Here is a 23,392-nt window from a genome sequence, read left to right on the forward strand (position 1 = left end):
GTGGGCCTTGAAATACATCCACAGGTACACCTCCAGTTGACTCAAATTATGTCAATTAGCCTATCAGAATCTAAAGCCATGGTATCATGACGTCATTTTCTGGAATTTTCCAAGCTGTTTAAAAGGCACAGTCAACTTAGTGTATGTAAACTTCTGACCCACTGGAATTGTGATACAGTGAATTATAAGTGAAATAATCTGTCTGTAAACAATTGTTGGAAAAATTCCTTGTGTAATGCACAAAGTAGATGTCCTAACCGACTTGCCAAAACTATAGTTTGTTAACAAGAAATTTGTGGAGTAGTTGAAAAAATAAGTTAAGGACTCCAACCTATGTAAACTTCCAACTCCAACTGTATATAGGCGTACAGAGGCCCATTATCAGCTTCCATCAGACACCTCACAAGTCCTGAACTGGCAGCTTCATTAAATAGTATCCGCAAAACACCAGTCTCAACATCAACATTGAAGAGGCAACTTCCGGGATGCTGGCCTTCTAGGCAGAGTTCCTCTGTCCAGTGCCTTTTAAAATGATAAACTTGGATGAGCTAACACAACGTGCCATTGGAACACAGGAGTGATGGTTGCTGATAATAATGGCCCTCAGGAGACCTATGTAGATATTCCATTAAAAAAAATCAGCCGTTTCCAGCTACAATAGTCATTTACAACATTAACAATGTCTACACTGTATTTCTGATCAATTTGATGTTATTTTAAATGGACAAGAATTGCTTTAAAAAAAAATAGTTTTAAAAAAAAAGTACATTTAAGTGACCCCAAACTTTTGAACGGTAGTATATATATATATATATATATATATATATATATAATCCCATTTATATATATTTACTGACGCGTCAGAAATACATTTTTCTGGAACAGAAAAAAAAGGCAATGTCAGTACAATACAGCAAACTTTTATTAAATGAAAATTCAAACATCTAAGTGGAATAACATCTAAGTGGAATAACATCTATCTGGAATAACATCAACTACCTGTGCAGGATTAACATCTTTCAGAGGAGATAGTCTGTATCCCAAATGATACCCGAATCCCTATATAGTGCACTACTTTAGACCAGGGCCCTATGGGGGGGTAGTGCACTACTTTTGACCAGGGCCCTATGGGGGGGTAGTGCACTACTTTTGACCAGGGCCCTATGGGGGGGTAGTGCACTACTTTTGACCAGGGCCCTATGGGGGGGGGGGGGTAGTGCACTACTTTTGACCAGGGCCTATGGGGGGGGTAGTGCACTACTTTTGACCAGGGCCCTATGGGGGGGGTAGTGCACTACTTTTGACCAGGGCCCTATGGGGGGGGTAGTGCACTACTTTTGACCAGGGCCCTATGGGGGGGGTAGTGCACTACTTTTGACCAGAGCCCTATGGGGGGGGTAGTGCACTACTTTTGACCAGGGCCCTATGGGGGGGTAGTGCACTACTTTTGACCAGGGCCCTATGGGGGGGGTAGTCCAGAAAGCAACAATAACATGGAGACACTTGACAGATTTTTTTTCTTTTTTAAAAGATGAGTCCAACGACAGCTATATAATCCCACAAACCAGACGATTAAAAGACCAAATCAGAAAAAAACAACAATATAAACAACCCCCCCCCCCCCCCCCCCCCAAAAAAAACCCTGTCAGCCAATCAAATCTCACAAATCTGTATAAGGGGGGTTCCTCATCCCACTAGAGTTGCCTGCCTCTCTGCCATTGGATTGCTGTTGATTATAGTGGTAGCTCCTCCCCCGACCCCTCACATTTTGTCCTTTAGAGGAGGCGTCACCCCCTCTTCCTTCCTGCTTCCTGTCCCCTCGGTCTTGCTCCCGGAAACTTTCCCTGTTATCTCTCTTCCCCACTCCTCGGTAACCTCCTACCCCCCGTCTCTCCCCCCTCCAACGGTTCTCTCTATACCCTCTGGCTCCTCCCTCCTCGTGTCCTCCCCTCGCTCCTCCACCTCTGAAGGAGCGACTGTAGAACTTCTTTCCGTTTCTGAGGGTGTGGTCATTAGGGTCTAGCCACTCCCCTCCCTCCCAGTCTCGGTCCAATGATGTTACGCCGCTTGGGGCCTGGGGCACTAAATATGAAGTCTCGCCCCAGCTCCCCCCCGTCGTCTCATTGGTCGTTTTCATGTTAAACTCCGCCCCGCTCTGGGTCATGGGGGCGTCGCCCGCACCCTGCATTGCCATGCCGACGGATACATCCTTGAACATGGTCTGGGCACTTACTGTTGTTATCAGGTGACCCTCGGGGACCCATGTGACCTAAGAGAGAGAGAGAGAGATTAGTAACAGTACAAAAATCAGAAACACTATACACAGATGAAATCAACAACCACAAAATCCCATGACTAAAATTTAAGTCGATCAAAATACACATTTGGGTAGAGTGTCACTGACATCCACCTTCAGGGGTTATAAGATTGGTGGAATCATTTCAAAAGTTGCATAAACACACAGGCTTAACAAAATAAAACAATGGACGTTTACCTAAAAGTGTATTTTGAACACAGCAGAGTTTCAGAATAGGTGATTTAGAGAGACGACCATAAATCATGGAGAACAAGATCCTGCACCCTCAACATAGTAAGGGAAACAGCCAACTTGTACCGCCATTCAATGGAAAGGAAGTGGATTCATGTCTGTTTTGAGCAGGATTCCCTAAAATGGCCGCCAGACATTTGGCCACTGCTCTTCCAAAGTGTTCCGGTGAGAAACGCTCAGAAAATGTACCGTCGCTTTCCCTCTCGACCAGAGTCCAGATTATGACACTGTTAAAAGATGTTATCCTTCAGGCTTTACGAGTTGGTCCCACAGACAAACGGTTACGTAAATTATGAAAGACAGATCACAACGCCATGTTGAGTTGGAAAGGGAACAAAAAGTATGTATTTTGGGTCGGTGGGGTGGTTCTCAAGGACCTCGACTTAAAAAGACACATATACTTCTCAAGCAATTCAAGAATTGCTTTCACGAAAGGTTTGCTTCCTAGATTTATGAGCACAAGGATCTCACTCTTTGAGAGAGCTGCAGTTCTTGCAGATGAGTTGTGTCTTTCAAAACAAAAACACCCATTAGTTATCCCTACGTTTACAAAAAATTCAACCCAGAGAAGTCAACGCCTACTGGAAGATTTCAGTCCTTTACTGCCCAAAGGTAAAGATGAACAGAAAACGTTTTTTTTTCCATATCTGCCCATTTGTCATTACTTCAGTGAGAAAGTATCTCTAAGTTGAAAGAGAATTTGAGAGGGAAAAAAAAATAAAAAATTGTTCTCCAACCCATTAAGTCTCTGGTTTATCTCCTAAACAAGATGTTGAATCAGATGAGTATGAACCTTTTCATTTCAGACGGGTTCGTGTCTCTGCAGAGAGTGGCGATGCCATTAAGCCAGTACATCAAGCCAGAGAAGATAGTGCGAGACATTGAGGCCTCGTTCCTTAGTGTTTTGCCTTTGTCTGACACTACAGCAACTGGTTACAGTGTATTAGTACAAAGTCATGGAGATAGGTTGCATGGAAGTTCCTTTGTATAATGTGGACCTCGAGTCCAATCTTATTTCTGGTTCCGTTTGCAGCCTATTCTCCTGCTTTTGACGAGGTTCTTGTGGATTGCGTTGCTCCTTTCACCCAAAGCAAATAATCAGTGTCTCTTGACCATGGTTTTAGGTAGAAGTAAAAAGGAGAGGAAAGCTTGTTTATATAAGAAAAGGCAACACATTTAAGTTGATGTTGTGTAACAAAAGTTGTTTTCTGGTGGTGAGCAAACTTGTCCAACAAAAATGTAGGATATATTTGTCTTAACGGGGAAGGTGTTCCAGGCTTTGGTTTTCCCCCATTTATATTTAGAGGGGAAGGTGTATATATTTCCATTTAGAGGGGAAGGTGTATATATTTATATTTAGAGGGGAAGGTGTATATATTTCCATTTAGAGGGGAAGGTGTATATATTTATATTTAGAGGGGAAGGTGTATATATTTATATTTAGAGGGGAAGGTGTATATATTTCCATTTAGAGGGGAAGGTGTATATATTTATATTTAGAGGGGAAGGTGTATATATTTCCATTTAGAGGGGAAGGTGTATATATTTATATTTAGAGGGGAAGGTGTATATATTTCCATTTAGAGGGGAAGGTGTATATATTTATATTTAGAGGGGAAGGTGTATATATTTCCATTTAGAGGGGAAGGTGTATATATTTATATTTAGAGGGGAAGGTGTATATATTTCCATTTAGAGGGGAAGGTGTATATATTTCCATTTAGAGGGGAAGGTGTATATATTTATATTTAGAGGGGAAGGTGTATATATTTCCATTTAGAGGGGAAGGTGTATATATTTCCATTTATATTTAGAGGGGAAGGTGTATATATTTATATTTTGAGGGGAAGGTGTATATATTTCCATTTAGAGGGGAAGGTGTATATATTTATATTTAGAGGGGAAGGTGTATATATTTATATTTAGAGGGGAAGGTGTATATATTTCCATTTATATTTAGAGGGGAAGGTGTATATATTTCCATTTACATTTAGAGGGGAAGGTGTATATATTTCCATTTAGAGGGGAAGGTGTATATATTTATATTTAGAGGGGAAGGTGTATATATTTCCATTTATATTTAGAGGGGAAGGTGTATATATTTCCATTTATATTTAGAGGGGAAGGTGTATATATTTCCATTTAGAGGGGAAGGTGTATATATTTACATTTAGAGGGGAAGGTGTATATATTTATATTTAGAGGGGAAGGTGTATATATTTATATTTAGAGGGGAAGGTGTATATATTTATATTTAGAGGGGAAGGTGTATATATTTATATTTAGAGGGGAAGGTGTATATATTTATATTTAGAGGGGAAGGTGTATATATTTATATTTAGAGGGGAAGGTGTATATATTTCCATTTATATTTAGAGGGGAAGGTGTATATATTTCCATTTAGAGGGGAAGGTGTATATATTTACATTTAGAGGGGAAGGTGTATATATTTATATTTAGAGGGGAAGGTGTATATATTTCCATTTATATTTAGAGGGGAAGGTGTATATATTTATATTTATATTTAGAGGGGAAGGTGTATATATTTCCATTTAGAGGGGAAGGTGTATATATTTACATTTAGAGGGGAAGGTGTATATATTTATATTTAGAGGGGAAGGTGTATATATTTCCATTTATATTTAGAGGGGAAGGTGTATATATTTCCATTTAGAGGGGAAGGTGTATATATTTACATTTAGAGGGGAAGGTGTATATATTTATATTTAGAGGGGAAGGTGTATATATTATATTTATATTTAGAGGGGAAGGTGTATATATTTATATTTAGAGGGGAAGGTGTATATATTTATATTTAGAGGGGAAGGTGTATATATTTCCATTTATATTTAGAGGGGAAGGTGTATATATTTCCATTTAGAGGGGAAGGTGTATATATTTACATTTAGAGGGGAAGGTGTATATATTTATATTTAGAGGGGAAGGTGTATATATTTCCATTTATATTTAGAGGGGAAGGTGTATATATTTCCATTTAGAGGGGAAGGTGTATATATTTATATTTAGAGGGGAAGGTGTATATATTTCCATTTATATTTAGAGGGGAAGGTGTATATATTTCCATTTAGAGGGGAAGGTGTATATATTTACATTTAGAGGGGAAGGTGTATATATTTATATTTAGAGGGGAAGGTGTATATGTTTATATTTAGAGGGGAAGGTGTATATATTTACATTTATATTTAGAGGGGAAGGTGTATATATTTCCATTTAGAGGGGAAGGTGTATATATTTCCATTTATATTTAGAGGGGAAGGTGTATATATTTCCATTTAGAGGGGAAGGTGTATATATTTATATTTAGAGGGGAAGGTGTATATATTTCCATTTAGAGGGGAAGGTGTATATATTTATATTTAGAGGGGAAGGTGTATATATTTCCATTTATATTTAGAGGGGAAGGTGTATATATTTATATTTATATTTAGAGGGGAAGGTGTATATATTTATATTTAGAGGGGAAGGTGTATATATTTCCATTTATATTTAGAGGGGAAGGTGTATATATTTCCATTTATATTTAGAGGGGAAGGTGTATATATTTATATTTAGAGGGGAAGGTGTATATATTTCCATTTAGAGGGGAAGGTGTATATATTTATATTTAGAGGGGAAGGTGTATATATTTCCATTAGAGGGGAAGGTGTATATATTTATATTTAGAGGGGAAGGTGTATATATTTCCATTTATATTTAGAGGGGAAGGTGTATATATTTATATTTATATTTAGAGGGGAAGGTGTATATATTTCCATTTATATTTAGAGGGGAAGGTGTATATATTTATATTTAGAGGGGAAGGTGTATATATTTCCATTTAGAGGGGAAGGTGTATATATTTATATTTAGAGGGGAAGGTGTATATATTTCCATTTAGAGGGGAAGGTGTATATATTTCCATTTATATTTAGAGGGGAAGGTGTATATATTTATATTTATATTTAGAGGGGAAGGTGTATATATTTCCATTTAGAGGGGAAGGTGTATATTTATATTTAGAGGGGAAGGTGTATATATTTCCATTTATATTTAGAGGGGAAGGTGTATATATTTCCATTTATATTTAGAGGGGAAGGTGTATATATTTCCATTTAGAGGGGAAGGTGTATATTTATATTTATATTTAGAGGGGAAGGTGTATATATTTCCATTTATATTTAGAGGGGAAGGTGTATATATTTCCATTTAGAGGGGAAGGTGTATATTTATATTTATATTTAGAGGGGAAGGTGTATATATTTCCATTTATATTTAGAGGGGAAGGTGTATATATTTCCATTTAGAGGGGAAGGTGTATATATTTACATTTAGAGGGGAAGGTGTATATATTTATATTTAGAGGGGAAGGTGTATATATTTCCATTTATATTTAGAGGGGAAGGTGTATATATTTCCATTTAGAGGGGAAGGTGTATATATTTATATTTAGAGGGGAAGGTGTATATATTTCCATTTATATTTAGAGGGGAAGGTGTATATATTTCCATTTAGAGGGGAAGGTGTATATATTTCCATTTAGAGGGGAAGGTGTATATATTTAGATTTAGAGGGGAAGGTGTATATATTTCCATTTATATTTAGAGGGGAAGGTGTATATATTTCCATTTATATTTAGAGGGGAAGGTGTATATATTTCCATTTAGAGGGGAAGGTGTATATATTTCCATTTATATTTAGAGGGAAGGTGTATATATTTCCATTTAGAGGGGAAGGTGTATATATTTCCATTTAGAGGGGAAGGTGTATATATTTCCATTTAGAGGGGAAGGTGTATATATTTCCATTTAGAGGGGAAGGTGTATATATTTCCATTTAGAGGGGAAGGTGTATATATTTATATTTAGAGGGGAAGGTGTATATATTTATATTTAGAGGGGAAGGTGTATATATTTATATTTAGAGGGGAAGGTGTATATATTTATATTTAGAGGGGAAGGTGTATATATTTCCATTTATATTTAGAGGGGAAGGTGTATATATTTATATTTAGAGGGGAAGGTGTATATATTTATATTAGAGGGGAAGGTGTATATATTTATATTTAGAGGGGAAGGTGTATACATTTACATTTATATTTAGAGGGGAAGGTGTATATATTTCCATTTAGAGGGGAAGGTGTATATATTTCCATTTAGAGGGGAAGGTGTATATATTTATATTTAGAGGGGAAGGTGTATATATTTATATTTAGAGGGGAAGGTGTATATATTTATATTTAGAGGGGAAGGTGTATATATTTCCATTTAGAGGGGAAGGTGTATATATTTATATTTAGAGGGGAAGGTGTATATATTTATATTTAGAGGGGAAGGTGTATATATTTATATTTAGAGGGGAAGGTGTATATATTTCCATTTAGAGGGGAAGGTGTATATATTTCCATTTAGAGGGGAAGGTGTATATATTTATATTTAGAGGGGAAGGTGTATATATTTCCATTTAGAGGGGAAGGTGTATATATTTATATTTAGAGGGGAAGGTGTGTATATTTCCATTTATATTTAGAGGGGAAGGTGTATATATTTATATTTATATTTAGAGGGAAGGTGTATATATTTATATTTAGAGGGGAAGGTGTATATATTTCCATTTAGAGGGGAAGGTGTATATATTTATATTTAGAGGGGAAGGTGTATATATTTCCATTTAGAGGGGAAGGTGTATATATTTATATTTAGAGGGGAAGGTGTATATATTTCCATTTATATTTAGAGGGGAAGGTGTATATATTTATATTTAGAGGGGAAGGTGTATATATTTCCATTTAGAGGGGAAGGTGTATATATTTATATTTAGAGGGGAAGGTGTATATATTTATATTTAGAGGGGAAGGTGTATATATTTACATTTAGAGGGGAAGGTGTATATATTTCCATTTATATTTAGAGGGGAAGATGTATATATTTACATTTATATTTAGAGGTTGCACTTGGGACGCACTGATTGGTGTCACACCTGTGCTGGTTGCCATCTCGTTAGTGGTGAGGTTTTTCACCTGGCTGGCCCAGGTGACATTTAGAGTCTGGCCCGGGTGACATTTAGAGGCTGGCCCAGGTGACGTTTAGAGGCTGGCCCAGGTAACGTTTAGAGGCTGGCCCAGGTAACGTTTAGAGGCTGGCCCAGGTGACGTTTAGAGGCTGGCCCAGGTGACATTTAGAGGCTGGCCCAGGTGACATTTAGAGGCTGGCCCAGGTGACATTTAGAGGCTGGCCCAGGTGACATTTAGAGGCTGGCCCAGGTGACATTTAGAGGCTGGCCCGGGTGACATTTAGAGGCTGGCCCGGGTGACATTTAGAGGCTGGCCAAGGTGACATTTAGAGGCTGGCCAAGGTGACAGAGACTGGCCAAGGTGACATTTAGAGGCTGGCCCAGGTGACATTTAGAGGCTGGCCCAGGTAACATTTAAACTGGCCCAGGTGACATTTAGAGGCTGGCCCAGGTAACATTTAAACTGGCCCGGGTGACATTTAGAGGCTAGCCCAGGTAACATTTAGAGGCTGGCCCAGGTAACATTTAGAGGCTGGCCCAGGTAACATTTAGAGGCTGGCCCAGGTAACATTTAGAGGCTGGCCACTCATGTTGGGTGTCTTTTAGGGCCCAGTTGTTGTTACTAGTCATCTTCCAGTGGACCCCCCATGAGTGTCTTTCAGAACCCCTCCTAAAACCCCACTTTTGTTTGAGCGACATTTTTGGTTTTCTAGCTGGGGAGCGTAACACTCCAGAAATGAGCCGAATAACATTTTTTGTAAAATGTTAAAATGATTAACACAGTGGACCATACAGCCCATCTATAGTGTAACATAGTGGACCATACAGCCCATCTATAGTGTAACATAGTGGACCATACAGCCCATCTATAGTGTAACATAGTGGACCATACAGCCCATCTATAGTGTAACACAGTGGACCATACAGCCCATCTATAGTGTAACATAGTGGACCATACAGCCCATCTGTAGTGTAACACAGTGGACCATACAGCCCATCTATAGTGTAACATAGTGGACCATACAGCCCATCTATAGTGTAACACAGCCTGGGGTCCATCTGCATTTACTCCAGGAAGAAAAATAACATTACTGTGGTTGACTAGATGGTTGACTAGATGGTTGACTAGATGGTTGACTAGATGGTTGACTAGATGGCTGACTAGATGGCTGACTAGATGGCTGACTAGATGGCTGACTAGATGGCTGACTAGATGGCTGACTAGATGGCTGACTAGATGGCTGACTAGATGGCTGACTAGATGGCTGACTAGATGGCTGACTAGATGGCTGACTAGATGGCTGACTAGATGGCTGACTAGATGGCTGACTAGATGGTATACAGCTACAGTCAAAAGTGACTTTAAGCAGCAGGTGTGGCGAACTAACCCCCGCAGGTGTGGCGAACTAACCCCCGCAGGTGTGGCGAACTAACCCCCGCAGGTGTGGAGAACTAACCCCCGCAGGTGTGGAGAACTAACCCCCGCAGGTGTGGAGAACTAACCCCCGCAGTTTAGGAGAACTAACCCCCGCAGTTTTAGGAGAACTAACCCCCGCAGTTTAGGAGAACTAACCCCCGCAGTTTAGGAGAACTAACCCCCGCAGTTTAGGAGAACTAACCCCCGCAGTTTAGGAGAACTAACCCCCGCAGTTTAGGAGAACTAACCCCCGCAGTTTAGGAGAACTAACCCCCGCAGTTTAGGAGAACTAACCCCCGCAGTTTAGGAGAACTAACCCCCGCAGTTTAGGAGAACTAACCCCCGCAGTTTAGGAGAACTAACCCCCGCAGTTTAGGAGAACTAACCCTGCAGGTTAGGAGAACTAGCCCTGCAGGTTAGGAGAACTAACCCTGCAGGTTAGGAGAACTAACCCTGCAGGTTAGGAGAATTAGGTTAAAGTTAGGAAAAGGGTTAGCTAAAATGCTAACATTCTCTCCGACCATGTACCTTTTTTGTTTTACAATACTTTTGCAAACGATGTAGCCCACTTAGTCAGGACGCCATTGCTGCTCCATCAAGGCTTACCTGCTCAGTAGGAGGAAGAGGTTGGTTCACTAGCAGAGTGCCAGCCGTCTTCATGTCTCCCTGTCCTCTGTCTGCGAAGCCTGCAAGAACAGTCTGTAAAGCTGAGACAATAACCCGAACATTAGAGACCGGCCAAACCGTCCACTTATATCGTTGATTACCATAAATAACTTTAAAAAAAGGTTCCTACTAGAGAAATTAAATTAGAATGTGTTCATCTCTAAATCCTCTCTGTTAGTAAAGTGAGAGAATGTGTTCATCTCTAAATCCTCTGTTAGTAAAGTGAGAGAATGTGTTCATCTCTAAATCCTCTCTGTTAGTAAAGTGAGAGAATGTGTTCATCTCTAAATCCTCTCTGTTAGTAAAGTGAGAAAATGTGTTCATCTCTAAATCCTCTCTGTTAGTAAAGTGAGAGAAAGTGTTCATCTCTAAATCCTCTCTGTTAGCAAAGTGAGAGAATGTGTTCATCTCTAAATCCTCTCTGTTAGTAAAGTGAGAGAATGTGTTCATCTCTAAATCCTCTCTGTTAGTAAAGTGAGAGAATGTGTTCATCTCTAAATCCTCTCTGTTAGTAAAGTGAGAAAATGTGTTCATCTCTAAATCCTCTCTGTTAGTAAAGTGAGAGAATGTGTTCATCTCTAAATCCTCTCTGTTAGTAAAGTGAGAGAATGTGTTCATCTCTAAATCCTCTCTGTTAGTAAAGTGAGAAAATGTGTTCATCTCTAAATCCTCTCTGTTAGTAAAGTGAGAGAATGTGTTCATCTCTAAATCCTCTGTTAGTAAAGTGAGAGAATGTGTTCATCTCTAAATCCTCTCTGTTAGTAAAGTGAGAGAATGTGTTCATCTCTAAATCCTCTCTGTTAGTAAAGTGAGAAAATGTGTTCATCTCTAAATCCTCTCTGTTAGTAAAGTGAGAGAATGTGTTCATCTCTAAATCCTCTCTGTTAGTAAAGTGAGAGAAAGTGTTCAACCTCTAAATTTTTGTGTAAACAAGTAAAAAGAGTGATAAGTTGGAAACAAAAAACAAAACTAAAAAATCGATCACAAAATGTAGAGGTCAGCACTCACCTCTCTCTGTGTTGGAAGCAGTAGTACTAGACAAGGTAGTAGCAGCAGCATCAGCATCAGTAGTAATATTGACAACAGAGGTAGTATTAGCATTATGGTTCTCCAGGGGGCTGTGGCTGGACCTCATACCCAGGGAAGAGGCACCACTGGCGGGGCAAGGATCCAGCGGTCCTTGGGTCTGGTTCCCACTGGGCAGCCTCGGGGGAGGGTACCCCAGAGACGCTGATTGGTACTGGGGTACGGAGGGAGGGGAGGCGGCTGGAGCTGGAGTGTAGGGGTGAGCTTGAGAGGTGTGGGTAGAGGATTGGAGTGCAGTCGGGTACTGGTTGGGAGGTGCAGGTTGGGGTGCTTGTGGAGAGTATTGTGTCAGGGGTGTGGGTACAGAGCATACCCCAGCGTAGGCGTTCGGTCGCGGGGGTAACGTTGCTACACCAGGGTAGAGAGCCAGCCATACGTGGCTGGAACGGCACGGGCTGGGTTGAGGCAGGGTGAAGGTGGCGGTTGGAAGGGTACCCCAGGGCGGAGCGACCATCCTGCCCGTATCTGAACTCCATATGCTGGGGAGGTTCTGCAGCCGATTGGAGGTTGTCATGCAGATGGAGGCCACCCAAACCCAAGGGGGAGGGGTACTGAGCGTGGGGGTGTCCGTACCCCTCCTGGGGCGCGGTGGAGGGGTGGGAGGGGTACCAGTGGGAAGAGGGGAGGGAGACGGACGGTAGTTTGGGCTGCATGCTGTAGGCCTGGTGAAGAGGGAGGATGTAAGAGTGGGGGGGCCACATGGGGTTGGTGAACGCCTGGAGGGGAAAGGAAGGGAGGAAGGGAGGGGCAGGGAGGGAGGGAGGGGCAGGGAGGCGAAGGGAGGGAGGGAGGGAGGGGCAGGGAGGCGAAGGGAGGGAGGGAGGGGCAGGGAGGGAGGGAGGGAGGAAGGGAGGGGAGGTAGGGAGGAAAATAGTGCAAGTGTGTTGGTCAGTAGCGTATTTACAGACACTTGTTAAGAGCTACCGAGATACGCTGCTAGGCAATGTAGTATGGTCATTACCTTCACACCAAGGTTGAAGAAAAACCTCAGGATGTTGACATCTGTAGAGAGAGTATTTAAACATTTAAAAAAAGGTTGTCAGATATAATTCATCGTAATCAGACAGGTGTTTTACATGGACGATACATTGGAGATAATGTAAGTACTGGAAACAATAGAACACTGTGAAGACTCTGGGAAACCAGGTATTCAGAGACGACTTTGAAAAGGCTTTTGATAAAGTACGACTAGAATTTACATAGAAATTCCTGAAATATTTACATTTTGGAGAATCTCTTATATAAATGGGTTAAAGTTATGTATAGTATCCCCAGGTGTAAAATAGTAAATAAATGGCTACATCTCAGAAAGTATAAACTGTCAAGAGGAGTAAAACAAGGTTGTCCACTATCAGCATATATATTTAATATGGCCATCAGAATCTGAATCCCTCCACAGCGTCAGAGGATCTAGATATTTTTAGAATTAGAATCCCTCCACAGCCTCATAGAGGATCTAGATACTGTTAGAATTAGAATCCCTCCATGACCTCATAGAGGATCTAGATACTGTTAGAATTAGAATCCCTCCACAGCCTCATAGAGGATCTAGATACTGTTAGAATTAGAATCCCTCCATGACCTCATAGAGGATCTAGATACTGTTAGAATTAGAATCCCTCCATGACCTCATAGAGGATCTAGATACTGTTAGAATTAGAATCCCTCCATGACCTCATAGAGGATCTAGATACTGTTAGAATTAGAATCCCTCCATGACCTCATAGAGGATCTAGATACTGTTAGAATTAGAATCCCTCCACAGCCTCACAGGATCTAGATACTGTTAGAATTAGAATCCCTCCATGACCTCATAGAGGATCTAGATACTGTTAGAATTAGAATCCCTCCACAGCCTCACAGGATCTAGATACTGTTAGAATTAGAATCCCTCCATGACCTCATAGAGGATCTAGATACTGTTAGAATTAGAATCCCTCCACAGCCTCACAGGATCTAGATACTGTTTTTAACCTCTGGATTACAACCAAATTACGATCATTGTTCTATATAATGTATTGATCACAACAAATAGACACCTTTTACATGACCATGTAGTTGACCAATTAAATTGTAAATTATTTGGGCACAAATATTCCATTTCACCAGGAATGGCAAGCTAGACAAATTTAAAAATGGGCCTATTTGATGAGTCATGTTTTCTTTTAAATCCACAATCTGAATCCCTCCACAGCCTCAGAGGATCTAGATACTTTTGCTAACCTCTCTGGATTAAAACCAAATTATGTGTTATATTACTTATTGGATTACAAAAAAATATGAACTTTTACATTACCGTGTAGTATAATATTTGTAAATAATATCATAAATATGACTGGTGGAGTTGAGTCACACATGCAGCTAACAAAAATATATGGAAATGTCTGCTCTACCCAAAATTACAACAGACTAAAAACAAACTGTAGAATTACCACAAAAATGCAAGAAGGGGGAGAAAGTAAGGAGCTTGTATGTCGGCCCTGAATTAAAGACCAAAATCGGCTCAAGAAAATTTTGATAATTATTTTTTTTAAGTATACCAGTTTAATTTAAGGATTACAAAAAAAATTAACAGCTGTGCCATATAGATTGGAGGCCAGTTGGGAGGAGATTGTAGACGTACCGATTCCATATCACATGGTTTATGAACTGATACGCAAAACACCACCAGATTCAAAACTTGAATTTTTAAATTTAAATTATATACTAAATTCTTGCAACCAATAGAATGTTCTATATGGGTGATGCAACCATCTCAGCTCTGCAGATTTTTACTGCGAAGAGGCAGAATCATTAGATCATTTGTTTTGGTACTGTCCATATGAAGCTTGTTTTGGGTTGGGGAGGCTTGGGGAGGCTTGGGGAGGCTTGGGGAGGCTTGGGGAGGACTTGGGGAGGCTTGGAGAGGACTTGGAGAGGCTTGGAGAGGACTTGGGGAGGCTTGGAGAGGCTTGGAGAGGCTTGGAGAGGCTTGGAGAGGACTTGGAGAGGCTTGGAGAGGACTTGGAGAGGACTTGGAGAGGACTTGGAGAGGCTTGGGGAGGCTTGGGGAGGGTATCAAGTCAGGTCGAGTCAAAAGGCTCAAGTCCAAGTTAAGTCACGAGTCATTGGTGTCTAAGTCGAGTTGCAAGTCATCATATTTGTGACCCGCGTCATGTGACCCCGAGTCCACACCTCTGGTATGTATGAGCTGGAAGTAGAAGCCTAAGTGTTGTTGTCCATTAGTTAACGGGTGGTAGGGTTAGGGGACAATAATAAAATATATATTTCACTACTCACCTCGTGGCAGGTCCTCTCCCGTGTGGATATAAGAATAAGGGGGAGTCTGGACGATCTCTTCCCTGTCAGACAAAGGGAACCCTGGGAACAAGGGGTCTTGGTAGAGATGAGCCAGCTGGTGGAACGACAGGGGGGGCTGGGTGACAGTCTGGGGCTGGATGGGGGCTGGGGAGAGCCCAGGGGGAAGGGAAGGGTGGGAGGAAGGATGAGGAGGGTGGTTGGAGGGGTGAGGTGGGTGGTTGGTGGGGAGGAAGGAAGTGGGGGGAACACCGATGTGGGATAAAGCTGTTGAAGAGGAGAGACAATTGTATTTGTACTTGTTCTTTAACAAATCCTGCCAAGGTGGCAGCATGGAGATGAACTGAGAGGTAAACTACAAGGAGAGACAAGTAAATCCCTTCTTTATTAGGTAACATAGAAAACAAACACAAAAAGTTGAGTGGAACACTTTAGGGGATGTTACCTGGGGTGTAGGCTGAGGAGACCTCACCGGATGGAGGATCCAGGGAGAGGGGGGGCTGGGAGAGAGAACATTGGGGTAGATAGGGTTGACCAGATTGTGGAAGAGAGGAGGGGTGGGTGAGATTCAGAGAGGGGGGGTTGAGAGGGACAGTCTGTATTGTCTGAGGGGATTGGTCCACCGTGTCGGGCACAGAGGTCACCGTGTCGGGCACAGAGGTCACCGTGTCGGGCACAGAGGTCACCAGAGGTAGGGCAGTTAAAACCCCAGACACAGGTGGGACGAGGTGAGGGTTGGGGACGACCGGAACAGCCGCAGTTGTTTTAGGCCAGGAGTTGACATGGATAGGGATGGAAGGAATGGTGGTTGGAGGAAGGGTAGGAGTAGCAGGAAGGGTAGGAGTAGCAGGAAGGGTAGGAGTATTAGGAAGGGTAGGAGTATTAGGAAGGGTAGGAGTGGGAGGAAGGGTAGGAGTAGCAGGAAGGGTAGGAATAGGAGGAAAGGTAGGAGTAGCAGGAAGGTTAGGAGTGAGAGGAAGGTTAGGAGTGGGAGGAAGGGTAGGAGTAGCAGGAAGGTTAGGAGTGGGAGGAAGGGTAGGAGTAGCAGGAAGGTTAGGAGTGGGAGGAAGGTTAGGAGTGGGAGGAAGGGTAGGAGTAGCAGGAAGGTTAGGAGTGGGAGGAAGGTTAGGAGTAGGAGGAAGGGTAGGAGTAGGAGGAAGGGTAGGAGTAGGAGGTGATGGGGTCTTCCTCTCCTCCTCTAGTGTTGATCTCCTCTACAAAACACAACAGGTAAAGATTAGCGTCAAAAACACCCACAGGCCCTCCAGACAGACAGACAAACCGACCCACAGGCCCTCCAGACAGACAGACAAACCGACCCACAGGCCCTCCAGACAGACAGACAGACAGACCGACCCACAGGCCCTCCAGACAGACAGACAAACCGACCCACAGGCCCTCCAGACAGACAGACAAACCGACCCACAGGCCCTCCAGACAGACAGACAAACCGACCCACAGGCCCTCCAGACAGACAGACAAACCGACCCACAGGCCCTCCAGACAGACAGACAAACCGACCCACAGGCCCTCCAGACAGACAGACAAACCGACCCACAGGCCCTCCAGACAGACAGACAAACCGACCCACAGGCCCTCCAGACAGACAGACAAACCGACCCACAGGCCCTCCAGACAGACAGACAAACCGACCCACAGGCCCTCCAGACAGACAGACAAACCGACCCACAGGCCCTCCAGACAGACAGACAAACCGACCCACAGGCCCTCCAGACAGACAGACAAACCGACCCACAGGCCCTCCAGACAGACAGACAAACTAACCCACAGGCCCTCCAGACAGACAGACAGACAGACAGACCAACCCACAGGCCCTCCAGACAGACAGACAAACCAACCCACAGGCCCTCCAGACAGACAGACAGACAAACCGACCCACAGGCCCTCCAGACAGACAGACAAACCGACCCACAGGCCCTCCAGACAGACAGACAAACCGACCCACAGGCCCTCCAGACAGACAGACAAACCGACCCACAGGCCCTCCAGACAGACTGACAAACCGACCCACAGGCCCTCCAGACAGACAGACAAACCGACCCACAGGCCCTCCAGACAGACAGACAGACCAACCCACAGGCCCTCCAGACAGGTAGACCGACCCACAGGCCCTCCAGACAGACCAACCCACAGGCCCTCCAGACAGGTAGACCAACCCACAGGCCCTCCAGACAGACAGACAGACCAACCCACAGGCCCTCCAGACAGACAGACAAACCAACCCACAGGCCCTCCAGACAGGTAGACCGACCCACAGGCCCTCCAGACAGACCAACCCACAGGCCCTCCAGACAGGTAGACCAACCCACAGGCCCTCCAGACAGACAGACAAACCGACCCACAGGCCCTCCAGACAGACAGACAAACCGACCCACAGGCCCTCCAGACAGACCAACCCACAGGCCCTCCAGACAGACCAACCCACAGGCCCTCCAGACAGACCAACCCACAGGCCCTCCAGACAGACCAACCCACAGGCCCTCCAGACAGACCAACCCACAGGCCCTCCAGACAGACAGACAAACCAACCCACAGGCCCTCCAGACAGACAGACAGACAGACCAACCCCACAGGCCCTCCAGACAGACAGACAAACCAACCCACAGGCCCTCCAGACAGACAGACAGACAGACCAACCCACAGGCCCTCCAGACAGACAGACAAACCGACCCACAGGCCCTCCAGACAGACAGACAGACCGACCCACAGGCCCTCCAGACAGACAGACCAACCCACAGGCCCTCCAGACAGACAGACAGACCAACCCACAGGCCCTCCAGACAGACAGACAGACCGACCCACAGGCCCTCCAGACAGACAGACAAACCGACCCACAGGCCCTCCAGACAGACAGACAAACCGACCCACAGGCCCTCCAGACAGACAGACAAACCGACCCACAGGCCCTCCAGACAGGTAGACCGACCCACAGGCCCTCCAGACAGACAGACAGACCAACCCACAGGCCCTCCAGACAGACAGACAAACCAACCCACAGGCCCTCCAGACAGGTAGACCGACCCACAGGCCCTCCAGACAGACCAACCCACAGGCCCTCCAGACAGGTAGACCAACCCACAGGCCCTCCAGACAGACAGACAAACCGACCCACAGGCCCTCCAGACAGACCAACCCACAGGCCCTCCAGACAGACCAACCCACAGGCCCTCCAGACAGACAGACAAACCAACCCACAGGCCCTCCAGACAGACAGACAGACCAACCCACAGGCCCTCCAGACAGACAGACAAACCAACCCACAGGCCCTCCAGACAGACAGACAGACAGACCAACCCACAGGCCCTCCAGACAGACAGACAAACCGACCCACAGGCCCTCCAGACAGACAGACAGACCGACCCACAGGCCCTCCAGACAGACAGACAAACCGACCCACAGGCCCTCCAGACAGACAGACAGACCGACCCACAGGCCCTCCAGACAGACAGACGACCGACCCACAGGCCCTCCAGACAGACAGACAGACCGACCCACAGGCCCTCCAGACAGACAGACAGACCGACCCACAGGCCCTCCAGACAGACAGACAGACCGACCCACAGGCCCTCCAGACAGACAGACAAACCGACCCACAGGCCCTCCAGACAGACAGACAAACCGACCCACAGGCCCTCCAGACAGACAGACAAACCGACCCACAGGCCCTCCAGACAGACAGACAAACCGACCCACAGGCCCTCCAGACAGACAGACAAACCGACCCACAGGCCCTCCAGACAGACAGACAAAACCGACCCACAGGCCCTCCAGACAGACAGACAAACCGACCCACAGGCCCTCCAGACAGACAGACAAACCGACCCACAGGCCCTCCAGACAGACAGACCAACCCACAGGCCCTCCAGACAGACAGACCAACCCACAGGCCCTCCAGACAGACAGACCAACCCACAGGCCCTCCAGACAGACAGACCAACCCACAGGCCCTCCAGACAGACAGACCAACCCACAGGCCCTCCAGACAGACAGACCAACCCACAGGCCCTCCAGACAGACAGACCAACCCACAGGGCCCTCCAGACAGACAGACCAACCCACAGGCCCTCCAGACAGACAGACCAACCCACAGGCCCTCCAGACAGACAGACCAACCCACAGGCCCTCCAGACAGACAGACCAACCCACAGGCCCTCCAGACAGACAGACCAACCCACAGGCCCTCCAGACAGACAGACCAACCCACAGGCCCTCCAGACAGACAGACCAACCCACAGGCCCTCCAGACAGACAGACCAACCCACAGGCCCTCCAGACAGACAGACCAACCCACAGGCCCTCCAGACAGACAGACCAACCCACAGGCCCTCCAGACAGACAGACCAACCCACAGGCCCTCCAGACAGACAGACCAACCCACAGGCCCTCCAGACAGACAGACCAACCCACAGGCCCTCCAGACAGACAGACCAACCCACAGGCCCTCCAGACAGACAGACCAACCCACAGGCCCTCCAGACAGACAGACCAACCCACAGGCCCTCCAGACAGACAGACCAACCCACAGGCCCTCCAGACAGACCAACCCACAGGCCCTCCAGACAGACAGACAGACCAACCCACAGGCCCTCCAGACAGACCAACCCACAGGCCCTCCAGACAGACCAACCCACAGGCCCTCCAGACAACCGACCCACAGTTGAGAAATAAAGACAATTCAAAGTGTTTAGAATGGAACTCACCATGCCTCTGCCTGTCCTCTTCTTCACCTCACTGGCATTAGACACCACCTGAGAGCGAGACAGAAAGACAGCAGGAACAGGGACAGCGGGGACAGAGACAGCGGGGACAGAGACAGAGGGGACAGGGACAGAGGGGACAGAGACAGAGGGGACAGAGAGAGGAGAAGTTTATCATGGGTCAAGTATAGTCTTAACAAAAAACATTGACACACGCCTCCTCCTCACCCCCCCAGAACACACGCCTCCTCCTCACCCCCCCAGACACACGCCTCCTCCTCACCCCCCCAGACACACGCCTCCTCCTCACCCCCCCAGACACACGCCCTCCTCCTCACCCCCCCAGACACACGCCTCCTCCTCACCCCCCCAGACACACGCCTCCTCCTCACCCCCCCAGACACACGCCTCCTCCTCACCCCCCCAGACACACGCCTCCTCCTCACCCCCCCAGACACACGCCTCCTCCTCACCCCCAGACACACGCCTCCTCCTCACCCCCCCAGACACACGCCTCCTCCTCACCCCCCCAGACACACGCCTCCTCCTCACCCCCCAGACACACGCCTCCTCCTCACCCCCCCCAGACACACGCCTCCTCCTCACCCCCCCAGACACACGCCTCCTCCTCACCCCCCCAGACACACGCCTCCTCCTCACCCCCCCAGACACACGCCTCCTCCTCACCCCCCCCAGACACACGCCTCCTCCTCACCCCCAATGCAGGGAAGCTTCTCTCATCCCGTAGCTCCATCTCCAGCAGGGCCATGTTCCTCTGCTCCTCCTCACCCCCCCAGACACACGCCCTCCTCCTCACCCCCCCAGACACACGCCGCCTCCTCACCCCCCCCAGAAACACGCCTCCTCCTCACCCCCCCCAAACACACGCCTCCTCCTCACCCCCAATGCAGGGAAGCTTCTCTCATCCCGTAGCTCCATCTCCAGCAGGGCCATGTTCCTCTGCTCCTCCTCTTTGGCTTGACGCTGGGCCTCTGACAGACCGAATGCTGCTACTGCTGCTACTGATGCTGCCTCTGACACGGAGCTGGAAGAGGGTCTCCTGATACACAGTCAATAACCAGCCCACACAGTCAATACCTAGCCCACACAGTCAACACCCCAGCCCACACAGTCAACACCCAGCCCACACAGTCAACACCCAGCCCACACAGTCAATAACCAGCCCACACAGTCAATAACCAGCCCACACAGTCAATAACCAGCCCCACCGTCAATAACCAGCCCACACAGTCAATACCCAGCCCACAGTCAACAACCAGCCAACAACCAGCCACTACAGTCAACAACCAGCCACTACAGTCAACAACCAGTCAACAACCAGCCACTACAGTCAACAACCAGCCACTACAGTCAACAACCAGCCACTACAGTCAACAACCAGCCAACAACCAGCCACTACAGTCAACAACCAGCCACTACAGCCAACCACTAGTCAACAACCAGCCACTACAGCCAACAACCAGCCACTACAGTCAACAACCAGCCACTACAGTCAACAACCAGCCACTACAGTCAACAACCAGCCACTACAGTCAATAACCAGCCACTACAGTCAATAACCAGCCCACACAGTCAATAACCAGCCCACACAGTCAATAACCAGCCCACACAGTCAAGGACCGCCCACACAGTCAAGGACCGCCCACACAGTCAAGGACCAGCCACACAGTCAATAACCAGCCAGTCAATAACCAGCCAGTCAATAACCAGCCAGTCAATAACCAGCCAGTCAATAACCAGCCAATAACCAGCCAGTCAATAACCAGCCACACAGTTAATAACGAGTAACAGTGCATTCGGAAAGTATTCAGACCCCCTTGACTTTTTCACACATTGTTCATTTCCGGACTTATTCAAAAAATGGATCCCATAAAACATGATTGTGGGAAAGATTAACAGAGCAAAGTACAGAGAGATCCTTGATGAAAACCTCCTCCAGAGCGCTCAGAACCTCAGACTGAGGTGAAGGTTCACCTTCCAACAGGACAACGACCCTAAGCACACAGCCAAGACAACGTAGGAGTGGCTTCGGGACAAGTCTTTGAATGTCCTTGAGTAGCCCAGCCAGAGCCCGGACTTGAACCCGATCGAACATCTCTGGAGAGACCAGAAAATAGCTGTGCAGTGACGCTCCCCATCCAACCTGACAGAGCTTGAGAGGATCTTCAGAGAATAATGGGAGAAACTCCCCAAATACAGGTGTGCCAAGCTTGTAAGGTCATACCCAAGAAGACTCAATTCTGTAATCGCTTCCAAAAGGTGCTTCAACAAAGTACTGAGTCTGAATACTTATGTAAATGTGATATTTCAGGGTTTTGCCCCAAAAAATTTAACGTGTTTTGTTTTGTCATTATGGGGAAATTGTTTGTAGATTGATGGTTTGTTTTCCCATCTGAGATCTGTGTAAAAATGTAGTATTGGGGTCCAAACAGACCTGGTGTTGGTGCTCCGGACACCTCCCTCCTCTACGGTGGCCTGCAGGGGCCAAGAGTGCTGCTTCTGGACACCACGCCCACCACTTTGGGAGGGTCCTTTAGCCTGGGAGACAGACGGCGTTGCCGACGGCGTTGAAGGCTTCCCTGACTTCCTCCCTCTTCCCCTGCCCTCCCAATCTGGAGAGAGAGAGAGGGAAGAGTTGAGAGTGTTCAACAACAGAACACAGCTCATTCTAAAACAACTATATTCCCAGAACACAGCTCATTCTGAAACAACTATATTCCAGAACACAGCTCATTCTAAAACAACTATATTCCAGAACACAGCTCATTCTAAAACAACTATATTCCAGAACACAGCTCATTCTAAACAACTATATTCCAGAACACAGCTCATTCTAAAACAACTATATTCCAGAACACAGCTCATTCTAAAACAACTATATTCCAGAACACAGCTCATTCTAAAACAACTATATTCCAGAACACAGCTCATTCTAAAACAACTATATTCCAGAACACAGCTCATTCTAAAACTATATTCCAGAACACAGCTCATTCTAAAACAACTATATTCCAGAACACAGCTCATTCTAAAACAACTAATATTCCAGAACACAGCTCATTCTAAAACAACTATATTCCAGAACACAGCTCATTCTAAAACAACTATATTCCAGAACACAAGAGATCGATCAAAGACTCTCGAATCCAGAGCAGGAAAAGGTTATTCAAGAATACTGTTGGGAAAATGCAAGAGGTTTCACAGAGTTAGTGGCTAGGGGAGATGGGTAATGCCTTACCAAAGACTAGGGGCAGATGTAGGGGACATGTTTAAGGCCCTTAACAGAGATTAGGGGGCTAGGGGACAGTTTGTCCTTACCAGAGTTTGGAGCAGAGCCGTTGTTCAGTCTCTTTCCGTCTCGGGCCACCGTGCTCCAGGACAACGTATCATCTGTGGGGGGACGCAGGTTCCAGAGGGACACAGTGTGTCTGGACAAACACACAAATTAATGTTATATAAAACATATTTAAAAAAAGAGTAAATCAGAGAACAAAGATAATATAAGGAGAGGAGAGATGACCTACTTCTTGCCCAGTTCCTCTATGAAGACAGTGACGGGCCCGTTGTCAGGCGACACTTCCTGGATGTAGGCGCCATAGTAACGCCCACCGTTGTCAAGGCGAACCTAGA

At 45.9% G+C, this 23,392-nt stretch overlaps 1 protein-coding gene across 1 annotated transcript in view; it reads right to left on the minus strand.

The window, feature by feature from the left end:
• Nucleotides 1-900: 900 nt before the first annotated feature.
• The window catches only part of otud4 (OTU deubiquitinase 4), a 28,598-nt gene continuing 6,106 nt past the window's right edge, over nt 901-23,392 (minus strand). The window contains exons 4-14 of the mRNA XM_031791606.1: nt 23,287-23,387; nt 23,081-23,190; nt 22,197-22,374; nt 20,642-20,801; nt 19,745-19,792; nt 15,469-16,237; nt 15,006-15,290; nt 12,688-12,728; nt 11,649-12,442; nt 10,581-10,681; nt 901-2,269 (exon numbers count right to left, since the gene is read on the minus strand). Coding sequence (XP_031647466.1) covers nt 11,741-12,442; nt 12,688-12,728; nt 15,006-15,290; nt 15,469-16,237; nt 19,745-19,792; nt 20,642-20,801; nt 22,197-22,374; nt 23,081-23,190; nt 23,287-23,387 — 2,394 coding nt within the window. The 3' untranslated portion in view covers nt 901-2,269; nt 10,581-10,681; nt 11,649-11,740. The remainder of the gene's footprint in view (nt 2,270-10,580; nt 10,682-11,648; nt 12,443-12,687; nt 12,729-15,005; nt 15,291-15,468; nt 16,238-19,744; nt 19,793-20,641; nt 20,802-22,196; nt 22,375-23,080; nt 23,191-23,286; nt 23,388-23,392) is intronic.

Source organism: Oncorhynchus kisutch, linkage group LG16 (genome assembly GCF_002021735.2).
Source record: "Oncorhynchus kisutch isolate 150728-3 linkage group LG16, Okis_V2, whole genome shotgun sequence".
NCBI classification, from domain to species: Eukaryota; Metazoa; Chordata; class Actinopteri; order Salmoniformes; family Salmonidae; genus Oncorhynchus; species Oncorhynchus kisutch.